Raw genomic sequence first — 17,523 nt, 5'->3', positions numbered from 1 at the left:
AAAAGGATTAATACCACCAAGAGCACGAACTGCTTTCTTTTGTATTAGGAAGATCTCCTGCAAATCTGACACGTTGCTACCCCAAAAAAGAATACTATAGAGACAAAAAACATCCGTGATAGACTTTGAGCGCTGTCTTTTGATTGGAAAAACTTGCTATTGTTCTCACGGAAAAAAGAACGTGCGATAATTTGTTCATCAGAACTCTTCATCAGAATGCATCTTCAAAGCAATACAAAAACTAGCATACAAAAATGTTAAATACATTTGTATTTACCTGTATATGTAACATTCCAAGGAAGCTCGCCTTCATGGATTTTGAGGTACCGATTCTTGAAAATGTCTACAACGTTTCTAAATTCATCCATACATGCAGCTTTCCCAAGAAGTTCTCTTACGTCACTGTTCTCTTCCAAGGATAGGCTGTGAAATGATAGGCAATAATCGGTTATCTGCGGAATTCATTTTGATGCTGGTGTATTAGTATAATTAGTGGTAGGATAAAAATATCACAAATCATGTGCATCATTTATCATGAATCAACTTAAATGTGCACTTTTATTTATAACTTCAAATATTTTAACTTCATTGTCTACAATAACATTGACAATTGAAATTGAACCATTGGTGAAATGTATCCAAATCATGAGAACTTCTAATAATTTTTTTCGAAAAAATGCTATTCAATATAAGTGATAATTACTTACATATTAATTTCCATTATAATGTGATTTTTGAGAGAATTCTAAAAAATGTGTGACATTACTACATAAATTGTACTGAAATCTTTAGAACAGAGTTCAGTACTCATTTTCAATCAGCTCTCTACGAATTTTGAATATTTAGGACATCAAGTGAGTAAATATAACGATTGATATTAATCAACAATTATGAAACACATAAGTGGTTTATAAATACGTAAGCTTTATTCAGATGAGTTTCGAGCTGGGTAAAAATATGATACAATTTAATGATCATGGTCGTTGTTATCCATTATATCATACCATACAGTATACATGGTATTAAGGAATAATAAGCAAAGACAAAAAATTCATTAAGATTGAAACGTAATAGATAAAAAAATCTACGTGTTTACACTCACAGATAAAAAGCGATTGAACACTCGAGTATTAACAACATAATCTCACCAACAAAACACATGAGTAAATGTTGTTTAGTAATTGGACTGTAGGTACTAAATCACTTGAATTGACGTTGAGTAGTGAAAAGATAAGACGATAAGTTAAGTGCATGTTGACAATTGAAAAGAGAAATTGACTTCTTGTTGAATTTACTTGCAAATGACAATGTTATCATAATGTTAGGCAGTAATTAATTCACTGTTAAGGAAAACTAAAATAACAATTCCCAGTATTACTTAAGAATCAAAATCTCCTACAATTTAGAATGAAGCCCAAATGTTCCTGTTTCCAGTTTACTTGTTCCCTACCGAACACCAAGACATAAATAAATGTATATTTGTAATGTAGTATGAATAAGAAGAAGAATTTGTTTTGGCATGATTCCTTGTGCTTTCTCTCAAGCAACGGTATAGTATGTACACGATGACATAAATAAATCCACTTTTATAATGTAGTGTTAATTGGGAAAATGATAGTTTGGCATGAATTCCTTGAACTTTTCCCCAAATATTGGCGCAGTAAAGGCGAACGCACACAGCATCAGACAGACGGAGAAAAAATCAAAAGTCTGCAAGCAAACGTCAGCAGACATACGGAGACAGACGGACATCTGAATGTATTGCAACATTCGATACCAGGAGTGCAGACGTCTGTCTGGTGCTGTATGCAGAAATAATACTCTGCACATTGGAGGTGGACATTATTCTCGATAATTCAAGTTAAAGGAATTATCATTCAAGTTTAGATTATGATACCGATTATGACACTCCACTGAATCCAATTTCTTGGCGGCCTCAATTGAGAATTTGAAAATTAAATTAAAGTCTCTTTCAGTTGAAACATGGAATTATTACTTGAATGTTTTCACTGGGTTTGTACATTGAGAAAAGCAAATATTATTTTCGGTTATTAAAATACTATGAACTGACACTTGCTTTGAATGATACAACAGCTATAGTGAGATCCACTTTATAATGGCAGTGTTTGATTAGCAATGGTATTGCTATCATTCAACAAAGCGGATAGCGCTATCTCTTTCTCGCTTTGTTCTGTTGCCAGATCGTTTTTCAACAATGTAGAATTAAGAATCAATCAACAAAATATTTCATATCAATTATGAAAATTCATTATGAAATTATTGAAAAATTTAATTTCTTGCTTAATAAAATATAATTGATATACGTCACTACAAAAGTAAGTGTATTTTCACTTCAAAAGTGTTTTTTAAAATTTAAGTTTAATTTTAACAGTGAAAAAGTATGGATATACAACAGAGAAATATAATTGATTATTTTAAACGAGAATGAACAGTTAATAATATCACATCAATAAACCTGTATCAGCTACCATCTGTAGAAGGCATTGACATGACAGAGCTTTAGACCTTCAAGTTTAAGGAATTATCATTCAAGTTTAGACCTTCAAGTTTAAGGAATTATCATTCAAGATTGAACTTTGTACCAGTATTAGTGTAGAACCAGTGTACCAGTGAACCAGTTCAATTTAGAACACGTACCAGTGGTGGAAAATCTTGAACATATGGCCGCGAATAAACGACCTTGGACACGGGTATTGGTCGACAAGGTCGAGATACTCGGTGGCCATCTCCCAGCAGGGGGGGTTGCGACCCTCGAAGACGGCTGGGTTATAGAGGCTCCCCTCGGCCGACATCACCCCCCGGCACCCCGTCTCCCGCAGGCACCGCTCCACGTCCGTCAAGCACTGGATGTTGCCGTTCGCCAGCACCGGGATCCCAACACTTTCTCTGCAACAAAAAAATTCAATAGTTACAATTATAAAATGAATATTAAGCTGCGTACACATATTCGCGCTTCCAACCCGCACCGAGCACGCTCCTCCCTCGTACCGCCCTCGTACCACCATCGAACCACAGTCGCTCCGCCCACGCAACAATCATGAACGTTACGGAAGATGTTAGATCTTCTCGCGTTCCCCGGTCGAACCACTGTTGCTCCCCGGTCGATCATCAATCGCTCTGCTGGAGTGACGTTCGGTTGCGGAGCAGAGCGAAAGTCTGTACGCACCTTAAAGGTGCGTACAGACTTTCGTTCCGCTCCAAGACCGAACGTCACTCCAGCAGAGCGATTGATGATCGAGGGAGGAGCGTGCTCGGTGCGGGTTGGAAGCACGAGTATGTGTACGCACCTTAAGAACCCACATAGACTATTACGTTCAGCAGTTCTCAAGATTAGCTGTGTTACAATAAAAGATTTTGGGCTATATAAGTATAAGATACATATGGTGAATGAAATAAAAATAGGTTATTTATAATATATTTTTAGTATTAATTAAATAAAAATCAATTTAAATTTAAAGAGGAAGAAAAGATAGATATATCGGAAGAAAAGTAGGTAATCGGCTTGTAATAAAACCGATGATTCGTTCATCTTCATAATATATCCTTATTGCAATTTCAAAACATATTCATATAGATCATACAATACCATCGGACTCCGTAAGTAGCAAGCATTTTAAAGGCTCACCAATGTTTAATGTCACGTAGGACTTGGTCAATGACTTGTCGAGCAATCACTAACAAGGAACTCAAAAATACAATATAAAAAAGCATTACAAAGAAAAAAATCTGGCGCCTAATGAACGTTTTTGCTATTTGCTTCGCTCGCTTCGCTTGGGTTTTACGTTAGAAGTAACTAACGTTGGAAGTGAATTCAAGAGTCTCATTATAAAACATTTGCATAAACTACTATTATTTTTCAAAACATTTTTACAAACATCATACTATAAAAATGTAGAATGTTGCCACTGGGATCTTAACACTCTACAACAATATAAAATTCACTCATTTATTTATTTTTCAACTTATAACTTTATTTTAACCTTATTTTGCAGTACAATAAATATTATTGTTCATGATGAAAATAAAGAAATATATATAAATAAAGAAAATAAAGAACTGTATTTTGTTGTTTTCTATCAAGATTCATTTGCACAAAACGTGTATTGCCTAATGGTTCTAAGGCAATCAAATTAAAAGTGTAGTGAAATAATTTAAAGTAGTGAAATTATTATAGATTGGAACTGTAGGCTTCACTGGAAGACTTTAGCAATAAAAATTGATTTAGGATAAGAAATAACAGAACAAAATTAATGGTTAGTCCTAGTGACTAGTTTTAATAGAAAAAAAATTGACGCCGACAAGTGACAAGTGAGAGATTAGACAATGAGTGCATGTTGAATAATTTAGGAAGAATAGCAGACGTTACTGCGCTGTTGTAAGATAAAATCAATGTTCAAGTTGTTAATAGACTTTCGAAGTTCAAGTGGTACTTGTGATTGAACGAGGCTTGTATATTCATGAAAATAGCGGAAAGCCTTTTTTAGAAATACAACACTTGAAGTAAACAAGTTTGAAGACTAATTGAAGAAGCAGAAAACTCAAATTTCGATGCTCGAGGCTCATTATGATTTGTGCGAATAAATCTAACTTTGCTGGAAGGAATAGAATATTCTGCTTTCATGTCATAAAATAAAATTTAGAGCAAAAAATATCAGTAATTCAAGAATTTGAAAGAATTGAGTAATGTGTACTATATTGATGAAATTAGATGAGTTGATTCGAACTTTTCCTTTCATTGAAAACTCAAACTCAAAACCATGAGTTGAGTTGAAAAAATCGATTCAAACATTCCAGGTTTTGATGAGTTGAGAAATTCGAAATGAGTCTTGAATTGACAACTTCTACAAGGAGTTCTATACTTCATTCACTTTTCAAACTATTTTTAGACGTTTTTATTATTTATTCAATTCCTCAATCACAGCTTCAAATTAACAATTAAGAGAGAATCAACAGGATAAACCCAAAACTGTTTCTCTCCCTAATTTTGATTAAAATAGTCTAAATAAGGTTATGTAAACACTTCTTATAATGATCACAAAAAATTACATACCAAATATAAATTATACTAAAAATTTTGTATCTGGGTTGATAAATAATTGACCGAGCGTAGTGAGGTCTATGTTTTAACTCGGATTTTCTTTTGTCTGTCTGTATGTAACGCGATTACGGCCAAACGCGTTGATAGAATTCGATGATATTTGGCAGGAATATTCCTTTTTCAACTGAGCGTAGATGTAAACACAAGGCTTTTTGAAATTTTACACTTTAAGGATAATATGAAAAGAAAAGGAATCCCTCCATTCTCTGATACCACTATATAAACCATCTACTCTGAAGATAGGATTAATTATACTATGGAATTATTCATAACTAGCCGTCAGGCTCGCTTCGCTCGCCATATCCGTCTAGCCAGGGGGCTCCGCCCCCGACTGGATCGTCCAAGAATGAGATCAGCAGGCTCGCTTCGCTCGCCTGCATTTTTCATTTGAGCATTTTTATCATAATGTTGGGACGATCCAGTCGGGGGTTCAGACTAAACGTCTGGCTAAATGGATATGGCGAGCGAGGCAAGCCTGACGGCTAGTAATATAATATTCCCAGGAATAGCTCTGATTGAAGTAGCAGTGCCCAATCAATTTTTCCGCGATAAATGCATTTCAATCTTCAATTTGGTGCCAACCTAACAAAGTCAACTCAATTTAATGCCAACCTGACAAAATTATTAATTTAGTTACCAGTTAACAACTGTTTCGAAGAGGTACTCTCTCTAGATTATAGTTCTATATTAACATATGGTATGGACATTTTTCAATTATAATTAAGAGAATAAGAAGAATATACATGCTAAAAGACGAACTTTAAACCCTTAAAAACCACCCTTAGAGTTGAAATATTGCCAAAAGATTTCTTAGTGCGCCTCTAAAGGGCCAACTGAACATACCTACCAAATTTGAACGTTTTTGGTTCGGTAGATTTTTAGTTCTGCGAGTGAGTGAGTGAGTCAGTCAGTGAGTGAGTGAGTGCCATTTCGCTTTTATATAATTATATAGATCAATCAGCTGACAAGTGGATTACACAGTATATTGAATTGTGATATGTCTCATTCACCTGACAGCCTTGATATGCTCCCAGCTGGCGATTCCAGTGAGAGGACCTTTCTGCTCTCTCGTTCTGCCATGAACAGTCAGCATCTGACATCCAGCCTCCTCAAGCATTTTAGCATAAGCGACTGTCTTCTCGATGTTCTCGAATACACGCACTTTGCATGTGACTGGAACACTCAACCCCTTGTTGAGTGTACTCACTGCAAAATTAGAAATACGACACATGATTATATTATACGACACATGAAGAGTGAAGAATACATTTGTTTTAGGGCTACGTTATTTAAAATAAAAAGCGGAAACTAAAGTCTGAGAGATATTACTTATAACACGGCTCTCACTTGAAGACAGAGAGCCCCGATACTCTTTCCTTCACTAATCACTCCCACTACCTAATAGCATTCTTCATACTTTTGTGTCGATATCCAATTGTGCGCAGCATGCCTAATCCTCTCCTACAAATTGTGGAAGGAGAAACTGGTTTCCCCTGTTAATGTTAAAAGTAATATCTCTCGGACTATAAAGCTGCGTTTACACCCAAGTTATTAACAAAATGTTAATAACTTAATCCTTATAGATTCTATTAGATTGAACGGAACTTATCATACACATGAGATGAACATAAATGTGTAAGTCAAGTTCCGTTCAATCTAATAGAATCTATAAGGATTAAGTTATTAACATTTTGTTAATAACTTGGGTGTAAACGCAGCTTAACAATTTTTGGTTAAACTGGAGCTGAATATCCACCAATTGCATTCAAATTCAATTTTAAATTGTTTTTTCTCTTTTTAATTCATTTTAACCTAACAAAGTTTTGTTGCTTATTTCTCTTTACATCAAAATTAATTGAAGATACTGGACTTTGATGACATCTCCCACTTAAAAATTTCTCGGAAGTGTCTTTTCTCAGTAAATTTAGAAATTATTTCTAGAATATAGTTGAAAATACATAATTGTATACTTTTCGCAGAAGCTATGTTTTTGTTTGTACTTTTGTTATTTGAGGAATAAAATTTATTATTATTAATTTGTGAAACAAGTGTTGTTCATAAATATTTTTCTACAACAAAGTTGTAAGTTTATTTAGCAGAAAACAAGTTGCTGTTCTGGAATGTAGAGCAACATAAGTTGCCAATTTTTAGAGAGCATGATGGGCGTGGACTTGTAGAAGGGAGAATTTTGTTGACAACTTTCTCAGTGTGTTTCCCACATTGAGTGTGAAACAAACGTTTAGTTGAAAACAAAGATTTCCACAAGTTGACGACAAAATGTTGCTGTGCTTTTAAAATCACAATCTCGGTTAAACTAAGATCAAATATTCGAGGTTGGTCAAAATTTCGAGGTTGAGCGGTAGAGAGGAATTGAAAGTCCTAACTCCGCCTAATAGAGAATTTTCTCATTTTCATTTCATTTTCAATATTGGTTCTAGGAGCACAATTTTGAAGAACAAAAAATAGTATAATTCACAATGATAGGTCAGTATTATTAACAAAGATATGTGAAAATGAAAAAATGATGAACAACAATATCACACAAAAAGATGAGAACAACAAGATTATGATGTGTGGATATTGAATTAAATTATAACGGATCATCGAAATTGTTTCATTAATTTTTCAATTACCGATTAGCGACTACGTTTTTATTAGATCAAAGGAAAAATCAGAGCTTAACAGTTGAATGATAATGTAATAACGAGTAATGAAAACGGAATGAATCACTGGATCATTGTTAGAGAACAGAACAATTCAATTTAAACATTCGTGATAGCGTACCTATTTAATATTATTATGATGAGTTCAATTCAATAATTATTCGAGATTATCGTGCTTTCCTACGAATGATGAATTTCATTTTCATTCTATTATTGAGATCAATTTTCACATTTTACATTTTGTATTGTGTATTTCCATTCTTGTATTTATGTTTTATTGGAGAAATAAAATTTAAATTGAATTTGAAGATTCACTTCAGTCAGGACTCCTATTCAACCAGTCTTCTTCTTTTTCTCCTTCTTCTGCTTCTTTTTATTCTTCTTCTTCTTCTTCTTCTTCTTCTTCTTCTTCTTCTTCTTCTTCTTCTTCTTCTTCTTCTTCTTCTTCTTCTCCTATCTTCTTCTCGTTCTCCTTTCTTCTTCTTCTTCTTAAAATGTCTACTATCAATCTAGCACAAGCCTAGGACACATGAGAGCATCACTTTCATGAAGAACAAAATTCCTGAGAGAGAGGGAATTTGTGACACAGAAGACAGACTAGAGTACAGAAAGCACTGGACATGAATTTACGCTCAAGAGAAAGAAAGTGATAGATGATGTCCTCTTCCCTGTTCCCTATTCCTCTCTTCTGCTTCTACTTCTCTACTTCTTCTTCTTCCTCCTGCTCCCCATACTCTTCCTCCTCCTCCACCTCCTGCTGTCTTCGTCTTCTTCTTCCTCCCAGGATTAGCCGTACACGTCTGATCCGGTTTCAAAGGATACAACTTCCACATTTACCATCTTTTTAAAGATCTACTAATATCTCTTCTACCGTAAGGTGGAACCAGTGTGAAGTAAATCTGACAATACCAACCTATTTGTGCTAGTAGGTGCCAATCATCTTGCAGGAAGGCACCATATCTGCCTCGTTTTGCTATGGCTTGAGGGCAGCCAAGGTTGATATCAATGGCGTCACAGTGAGATTGAGCTAACAGTCCCGCTTCCAACAGGGCTTCTGCATCATTTCCACAAAACTGTAAAACAAACAAAAGTCAACTAAAATGTAAATAATACATCACATATTTATTTTAATTTTTATTCTCATTTATTAAAATTATCTCTCTTTCTTCCTACCTTCTTCTCTATTACTTTCCTTTTCTTCTCCTCTTCATCCTTCATTCCTTACTTTTATACCCTCTACCTGCCTATTACATGGGAAACCATAGTTGGCTAGGTAATTACCTCCTTTCTTTCTTTTCAGCACTCCCCACCATGAAGCCTGTTTTTGTATTTTATTAGAAATTTATTTTTGATTGTGATTTTTTATATTTGTATTTATTTTATGTATATTGTGTTGAATTTTCAATAAAATTATTGATTGATTGAAGAGATTTGATTGATTACAAGTAATATTTCCATCTTTATTGTTGTGATGTCAGTCTATGTTATATGATAGATGATGAGAACATACAAATCCAGCAAGTTTAACTCATATCAGTTAAAATGGGAAATTTCACAGAAATGCAAAACAAAGGAAAGTGAACTATAATTCGAATAATAAAAATCCTGCATGAAATTAAACCATAGAGAAAAGATACTGCTACTTGTATTATACGTCTCTGATTAAACCTTTAGTGAGGTCCACGTTTATAATGGCAGTGGAGAAACATAGGAGATTAACGTTGCCGATCCTTAGTCTTGTCAATGCCTCCTATAGCGGTAACTGATACAGTTTTATTCATGTAATATTAACTGTTCATTCTCGTTTAAAATATTCAGTTATATTAGACTATATTTAGCAAGAAATTATATTTTTCAATAATTTCATAATGAATTATCATAATTAAGATGAAATATTTTGTTAAATTATCAATTCTACATTGTTAAAAGACGATCTAGCAACAGATCAAAGCGAGAAAGAGATAGCGCTATCCGCTTTGTTGAATGATAGACAAGGATAGCAATACCATTGCTAATCAAACACTGACATTATAACGTGGACCTAACTATAGTTAAAATGGAGAACAAATTCAAAGTTTACAACTGGAAAGATTTTCTTTGATCTCTGGATTGTAGTAGACATGGAGACGTGATAATGGAAGATGGAGAAATAAGAGCAACTAATTGGAAAACAGGTACCGGACAAAGAAAACTTCTTTTCCTACAGTTAAGTTGAAAAGTGAGCATTCCTGCACTGATTACAGAACGCAAAGAATCACTTTTCCGCTCTAGTGCGCAAAGTATTACTTTGTGCACTCTTAATACTAAGGCCCGGTAGCACAGCAGCCGGTAAAATTTTTAGAAATTAAGATTTATTCAAATTTTCAAAATTAATTGGATTAATTTAATTTTTAATTTGAATGAATTATCGATTATTAATTTTCAATTGGATTATCAAGTTTAAAATAAATGAAAGTTGTTATTAATTTATACAGACAAACATTTGATGGATTTCAGCCATCATTTTACCCATGATCAACCACTTCTCATATTCAATGGTAACTATAGGAAAAACTTAATGTGAAATACGTGCGCAAAGTTCCTCTGCTGCACTCAAGAAACCATTCCGCCCTCGCCTACGGCTCGGGCGTAAACGTTTCTTTCAGTGCAGCAAACTGTCACTTTGCGCACTAGTTGCACAAATAACTATTGAAACTTGCTGACGAAGAGTTTCATGAATTTATTAACCCAATAAATTCCTAATTGTGTAGTGGAAATGGGAAAGGCTGAAAATGCCAGGGAGTAAAATTTTCTCAGTATTCAATAAAACGTATTTTGACTTCAATCTCAACCTTTAAAAATGTGATAAAATTATTATGAAACATAAAATATAAAATCATTTTTACTAGGTCTTTAGCAATTAGAAGGTAAAATTTCTCTTTCTATGTCTCATAAATTTAAATAATTTGAACACTATTATTAAAAAATAATCATATTTATTGTATTGACAATTCTTGTTAATTACTAGTCACATTTTCATCCTTATTGTGATGTTAGCCTCTGTTATGTGATAGATGATGAAGACATATGACAGGGGTGTTCGACCCCCCCAAATTAAAAGAAATATTTCGAATTTCAGCTTCGAATTTCAAGGACGCATTCTGCGTCCATAAACCCTCCCCCCCCGTTGGCACCACTGCATTCAAGTGTGAAAAAAATTGTCGCCAACGATCGTGATATAATTCACCCACGTATGAATATTATTTTTCACAGTTGATTTCAATAAATTGTACTCATTTTTCAATCAGCATCATTGAACGGAGTTTTTCTCAATTAACAATAATCATGAAAACATGATTCGTATATGGAGTTGCATATTTATTTCGAAAATTATTCGAAATTAAATATTAGTGAAAGCGTGATGAAATATCATAAAATTTCATTCCATTGTCTCTGAGGACAGTGAGTGGTGTATTAATTGTATGTCTCCTTGTGATGCACTTTTATTTTCCATTAGTTTATTGATCATTAACTATGCATTATTTTTGTCAGCACGCATGTTTGCACTTGCTTTTAGTCGGAATAACAAGGCAATGTCAAACTGGAAGCTTTGGGATTATAAATAACTCATCCGATTTGGCCACACCCAGTTTTAGCATGCAACTGCTGTTATTTTTTGATGGTTAGTCTTCTTTGAAAGTAGTGTCAATATTGTTTCATCAATAAATAGAGAGGAATGCAATCTTGATTCGAACAAACAAATAAATGCAATCAATTATTGATTGATAAGTTTGGCTATTAATTATTAAATATATACTTCCTGGTGCAATAGACACCACCAGTTGGCCTAGTTCAATTTTCACAATTTCTGTGATTATTGACCGAAGTGAGGTCTAAGATTCAAGTCGACGGTTTGGCATTTCTCTTAATGTTTAAATGTTTATATGTTACGCGGTAATAGATTTTCATGAAATTTGACAGGTATGTTCCTTTTTTAATTGCGCGTTGACGTATATGCAAGGTTTTTTGGAAATTTTGCATTTCAAAGATAATATAAAAGGAAGAAGGAGCCTCCTTCATACGCCAATATTGGAGTAAAAATCAGACTATAGAATTATTCATCATAAATCAGCTGACAAGATATGTGAGGAGAAGCCAGTCTAATGCTGTATTTCCATAAGGTCTATAGTTTCAATCGGGTACTTGAGGATGAGAATACTGCGTGAGGTCTACTGTTCACAGAACTACTAGCAAATAATATGGTTAGGTTCAAAAATGTGGTGTTCTACAAAGTAAAAAGATGAAGTGTGATTCTGAAGGAACTCCACAGAGACTGTCTGGTATATTCCACTCCAGTCGTATCAGTTTATTCTTTATCAAATTAATATTCCATACATAATAATTATACAAGTCATGTGAACCCAAGTTATGCAGTCATACCAAATCATCCACTAAATTCTTAATTAAATGAAGGTAGTGAGTTTTCACTCAAAGCTAGAGCCTTGAGTCCTTGTCCGTTTGTGGGTATGATTGATGATTACTTTCAAGCGCTTTCATCAATCATTTAAAATTTGGCCATTCGACTGACCCATATCTTTTTGGACCATTATACAGATCAAGTTCGTTGGCCAATGAGAGCAAACAAATTGTCTTGAATGGAAATTGAACAGAGGATATAATTGAAAGTACTTAAGAAGCGATGTGTAGTGATTTATCATCCAGTTAATTGCTGATTTGTGTTTAAGGAACTTAAAATCTGTTCTTCATATGCAAATACGTGATTTCAGCTCTCTGTCTTGAATTTCGATTCCAACTTTTTAACATGTTGATATGTTGAGAATCTCAACATCAGTAAAACAGTTTATTAGCAAATGGGGGCTCACTAGTACTTGTTATCACAACTTACATAAGCTCAACTTCACTAACCTTATCCAAACGTAACCGCAACCCAATCTAACCTCAACCTAACGTAACTAGTAATGAGAATAGTCAGCTGATTACACCCGAGTATTGAACAGCTGATTAAGTAACAGCAAGATTCTACTCACATTGTAAAATGTATGTGAATTTTCACAAGCTAAAAGGAAAGGTTGGGAAGGTTAGGTGTTTGCTTTCAAATGGCAATTATTATTATTATTACTTTTTTTTGGAGTAATAGAATTCTTCCCACATTAGCTGCCCCTCCCCAGAGAATAAGCCCGTACATCATTACACTCTGGAAAAACCCAAAGTATGAAATCTTCAAATACTGATGAGGAACAAGATTTTTCAGTCGTCTTAACAGAAACACCACCCTGCTGAGTCGTCCACACACCCAATCAATGTGACTTGTCCAAGTTAGCTTGGAATCCAACATTATACCAAGGAGTTTAACGGTTTCAATTTCATTCGTCACGTTTCTCAGATTAAAAATCATTGTCTGCGTTTTCGCTTCATTCAAAGAAAGGTAATTAGCCTGGAACCAAGCCGATACATTCTCATAGGCATTGCTCATCTGGGTCCTCAGCAATTCCAAATCAACATTACTGGAGAACAATGATGTGTCATCAGCGTAGCTTACAATCTGGTTTTCCATGTATAAAGAAATATCATTCACCATTATGATAAACAATAACGGGCCGAGTACCGAGCCCTGTGGAACCCCATACTCTATATCACGCGCATGAGAAAAACAACCATCCACACTAACTGTCTGCTTGCGATCCGTCAAATAAGACATCAAAAGCCGATTAACTGAACCCCCAACACCATAGTAAGAAAGTTTCGACAACAATATACTGTGGTCAACAATATCGAACGCTTTACTGAGGTCACACATGGTCACACCTGCAAACCCTTTCTTTTCAAAGCTATTGAGAACATTTGTAACAATTTTGTTGACCGCATCTGTAGTTGATCTACCGGTTCTGAATCCAAACTGAGACGACGAGAAGAGACCCTTCTCTTCGAAATATTTCCCTAATGATCTTGTTATCACAGTCTCAAATATTTTCCAAAGATTGGCACCACCGATATAGGCCTGAAGTTGGCAGGATTATCCAGACTCCCACTCTTATAAATTGGTACTGTTTTAGCATGCTTAAGACAGTATGGAATTCTTCCAGCCCCCCAAAACAAAATACTATATCTAATGAGTGAAAGAAAATACCCATGGTAAACCTTTAGAGCTGTCCTGAGATTTAAATTCGACTTAACAGTCCTCAGAGCAAAGAGAGCATGGTAAAGCCTTTTCAGGAGTTTCTCTATGTGACCATCCCATTTCAAGTTTGCCTGCAATTCAATCCTCAGAAACTTTGTCTTATCAGTAGCAGGACAATCCCATCCCACAATAGCTGGATCATTCTCATTACCTCTCATAGAAAACTTAATAAAATTTGTCTTGCTTAGATTAATCTTCAAGGAATTATCATAAAACCATCCATTGAGCTGCTGCATGGCAATCTTAGCCTTCTCCATGACATCTTGATAGTTGTTTCCTTCAAGTAAGATTGTTGTGTCATCAGCAATACATCACCAATATACCATCAACATTGTAGGGCAAGTCATTGATAAATATATTAAACAAACCGAGCAATGGGTTGATATTATTCAGTGCTCAGGAATCTTCATCACAAAGAGCATTACATTCAAAGAGCTGATTGAATGTGAATGGAAACATTACTTGTGCATCCACATTATTGTGCTGTATTAGGGTAAGATAATCTTACAACCCAACCTTAACCTAACCCAATCCTACCCATATCATAACCTAACCTAACCTAATCCTACCCATATCATAACCTAACCTAACCTAACCTGCCTGAGCAGATCCATTACCTGAACAATGAGTGGCCTGTCCTGGGCGATGGTGATGAGCGACTCGGCACGATACTTGGGGTCCTTGACAAAGTTGACGGCGTGGAACATGGGCGTATAGCAGAGGTGGGCGCCATGACGCCGACTGAGCATGCGCCAAGCCAGCTCGCTGGCGTCCACCATGGGAGCCACTACGAACCTTGGTCGGCCCAGTCTCACCCACAGGTCTTCCTTTTCTTCCATCGGTACTGAACTGCAAATGAAAATATGTATCGTTAACAATTTGCTGCTAAATAAAATGTGAAATGTACAGTATGCAAAAACATCAAACTTCAGAGACCCTAGATGGAGGAAGCTCCCTATAGAGCTTCTTTTATGCCGGGTCTACACGACAACAAAATTTGCGCAAACTTGGCTCAAAGCCAGGGTTTACGCAAATCTGACTTCGAGCCAAGTTTGCTCAAACCTCTGTTCACACGACATCAACTTTATCACAAACCTATAATTATAAACTAAGCCATATATAAATTTCATATTCAAGTCTTTGAAGTGTTTATAAACATGAGATGAATGGTAACACATGCCTCCTCCTCCTCCTCATCGACATCCTCCTCCACCTCCACAACCCTCATCCTTCACCTCCTCATCTACTCCTACTTCTCCCCCAACTACTCCTCCTCCTCCTCCTCCTCCTCCTCCTCCTCCTCACTCTACTCTTTCTCCTCCTCCTCCTCCCACTTCTCCTCCTTCTCCTTAATAATAATAATAATCAAGAATACTGCTTATCAAGTGAAGAGTGAATAACTATATCTATTACATTACTATAGAGTAAATAAGATAATTATTATCCAATCACTTTTTGCTATTAGAAAAAACGACTAGCAGTCAGATATAAATTCTGACTGCTAGTCGTTTTTTCTAAAAGCAAAAAGTGATTTAAATAATAAGCAGATCGTGATGGAAAACAACATTGAAGAATTATTATCCATTAAAAAATCCTCCTTGTTTTTGAGTATCTTTGAGAATTGACCTCGCACAGATTTAATTTGAGGGTGCTGAATCAGAATCTGAAATCGCGAATTCTTTATCTCCATTTTGAAGTGATTTAGGTTTTGATGGATAGATGAGACATAATCGTTTTCCTAGAAAAATTGACGCAAATCTGGCTGAGATTGATCGAAGAAAGCACAAACCTTCAAACGTCAGAAATTTACAACGATATCCAGTCTACACGACGCAAACTTAGCGCAAACCTGCCAGGTTTGCGCTAATATCGTTGTCGTGTAGACCGGGCATTTGAAGGAAGCTTCCTAAACACAGAGATTCTTCATGAATGAGAGAGTTGCAAGTATCACCAACAAGGAAACGAGTATGTTGAACGAATTTCAGCTGATAGGCTTCAACTGACAGCTTTCACGTATAAGCCGATAGGAAAAGCTACAGGACCCAGACTGTAAACTGTGTTGTACTAAAAGAATGTAACTAAAAAAAACTCCTTGTGTATCTTTTCGGATGCAACACGTTGCTTTTGAGAAAATACAAAAGAGCATCTGTTCCTTATGGAAAGATACATTTTCATAATGTTTGATGTTTTTGAAGGGATAGTATTGGAGTCTAGAGGCCCTCCACTGATAGGTAATGCTACATGACCTGGATTGCACAGTGATAAGTTTGATTCAAACCTCATATCTACATTCTTAAATAAACCTCGTACACCATGTTTCTTTGAAGGTTTGATAAGTTTATGATGTTGATTTTAGTTGTAGATGAAAATTATTGTGATAAATGAATGAATTTAATGGATTTATTTCCTCCTCAAATTACACTAGTAGTTCTGCGAACAGTATAGGTCGAACAGTAAAGTATATATATTTCCAATATATAGTATTTCAATATTTAGGTCTACTACCTCGCTCATGAATACAACTTTCAATCTGATGAAAAGAGCCAGTACAGTAAGTACAGTATATTGTGAAGATTTAGCCATGATTGTCATCTATTATTTTCTCCATTGAAAGTGCTAGAGATGCTGTTTCCAGGGACACCGGACTTTTCAAGGAGTACTTCTATATCAAATACATACCTTTTAAATGAAAAAGACTGAGAAATTGTCAAAAAACAACAGATTTATTGATACTCAGAAAGACCGGTTTCGGTCATTATCAGAGTTTATCAGAGATTGACAATGGTGTAATTACCGAAACCAGTATTTATAAATAAAATAAATTCTAAGTATCAATAAATCTGTGGTTTTCTGACAATTTCTTGGTCTTTTTAATTTGATGTTCATAATTACCACATATCAACTTCTCAACTACACAAAAAGGAAAAAATTTACCTTTATACCTTTACATACCGTACACATTTTTCTCTACAACTGCAGTATTGGACTTTAATACAATAAAGATTCTTTTAAAATAATTTATCCAATTAATTTGTTAAATCAATTTAATAATAATAATATGATTCAATTTAATTATTCTATCTCATCATAATAATATATTTTATAATGATATATTATTAGAAAAGATAAAACAATATTAGTATTATCTGCAAAAAAAATCTGGCAGGAACGAGAATTGAAAACCTGGGTTACACAGAGTGACAGAACACGTTCTAACCGACTCGCCCACCATGTGCTCGTAACAATAGATGCGAAAAAGTATGGCAATGAATCGCTGTATCTTCAAAGACACATCCTTTCTGGATTGAGGTTAGTTTGGTTTTTTAAATATTACAAAAAAACCAGAGGTTTTATCAAAAATCGTTACACATACGTTTCTGCGCCTTGTTTCAAAGAACTTGCATACAAAATTTCATCCAAATCGGGCAATAACTGCAACTGTAACTGCAAACAAACAAACAAACAAACAAACAAACAGACGAAAGCCGATCGAGTTGAAACTAAGACCTCAGCTTCGCTTCGGTCAATAACATTTAAGTAGAAATTGAAAGTTTCCTGGAAAG

General features: G+C 34.9%; 1 protein-coding gene across 1 annotated transcript in view; it reads right to left on the bottom strand.

The window, feature by feature from the left end:
- Window positions 1-17,523, bottom strand: part of LOC120348712 (tRNA-dihydrouridine(16/17) synthase [NAD(P)(+)]-like) — an 89,916-nt gene that overhangs the window by 7,608 nt on the left and 64,785 nt on the right. The window contains 5 exon segments of the mRNA XM_039436127.1: window positions 278-423; window positions 2,659-2,907; window positions 6,130-6,325; window positions 8,696-8,855; window positions 14,578-14,809. Of these exon segments, the coding sequence (XP_039292061.1) occupies window positions 278-423; window positions 2,659-2,907; window positions 6,130-6,325; window positions 8,696-8,855; window positions 14,578-14,809 (983 nt within the window).

This window comes from Nilaparvata lugens, chromosome 10, assembly GCF_014356525.2.
Source record: "Nilaparvata lugens isolate BPH chromosome 10, ASM1435652v1, whole genome shotgun sequence".
NCBI lineage: Eukaryota > Metazoa > Arthropoda > Insecta > Hemiptera > Delphacidae > Nilaparvata > Nilaparvata lugens.
Note: the sequence above shows the minus strand (reverse complement) of the source record. Positions and strands in the feature narration are given on the sequence as shown.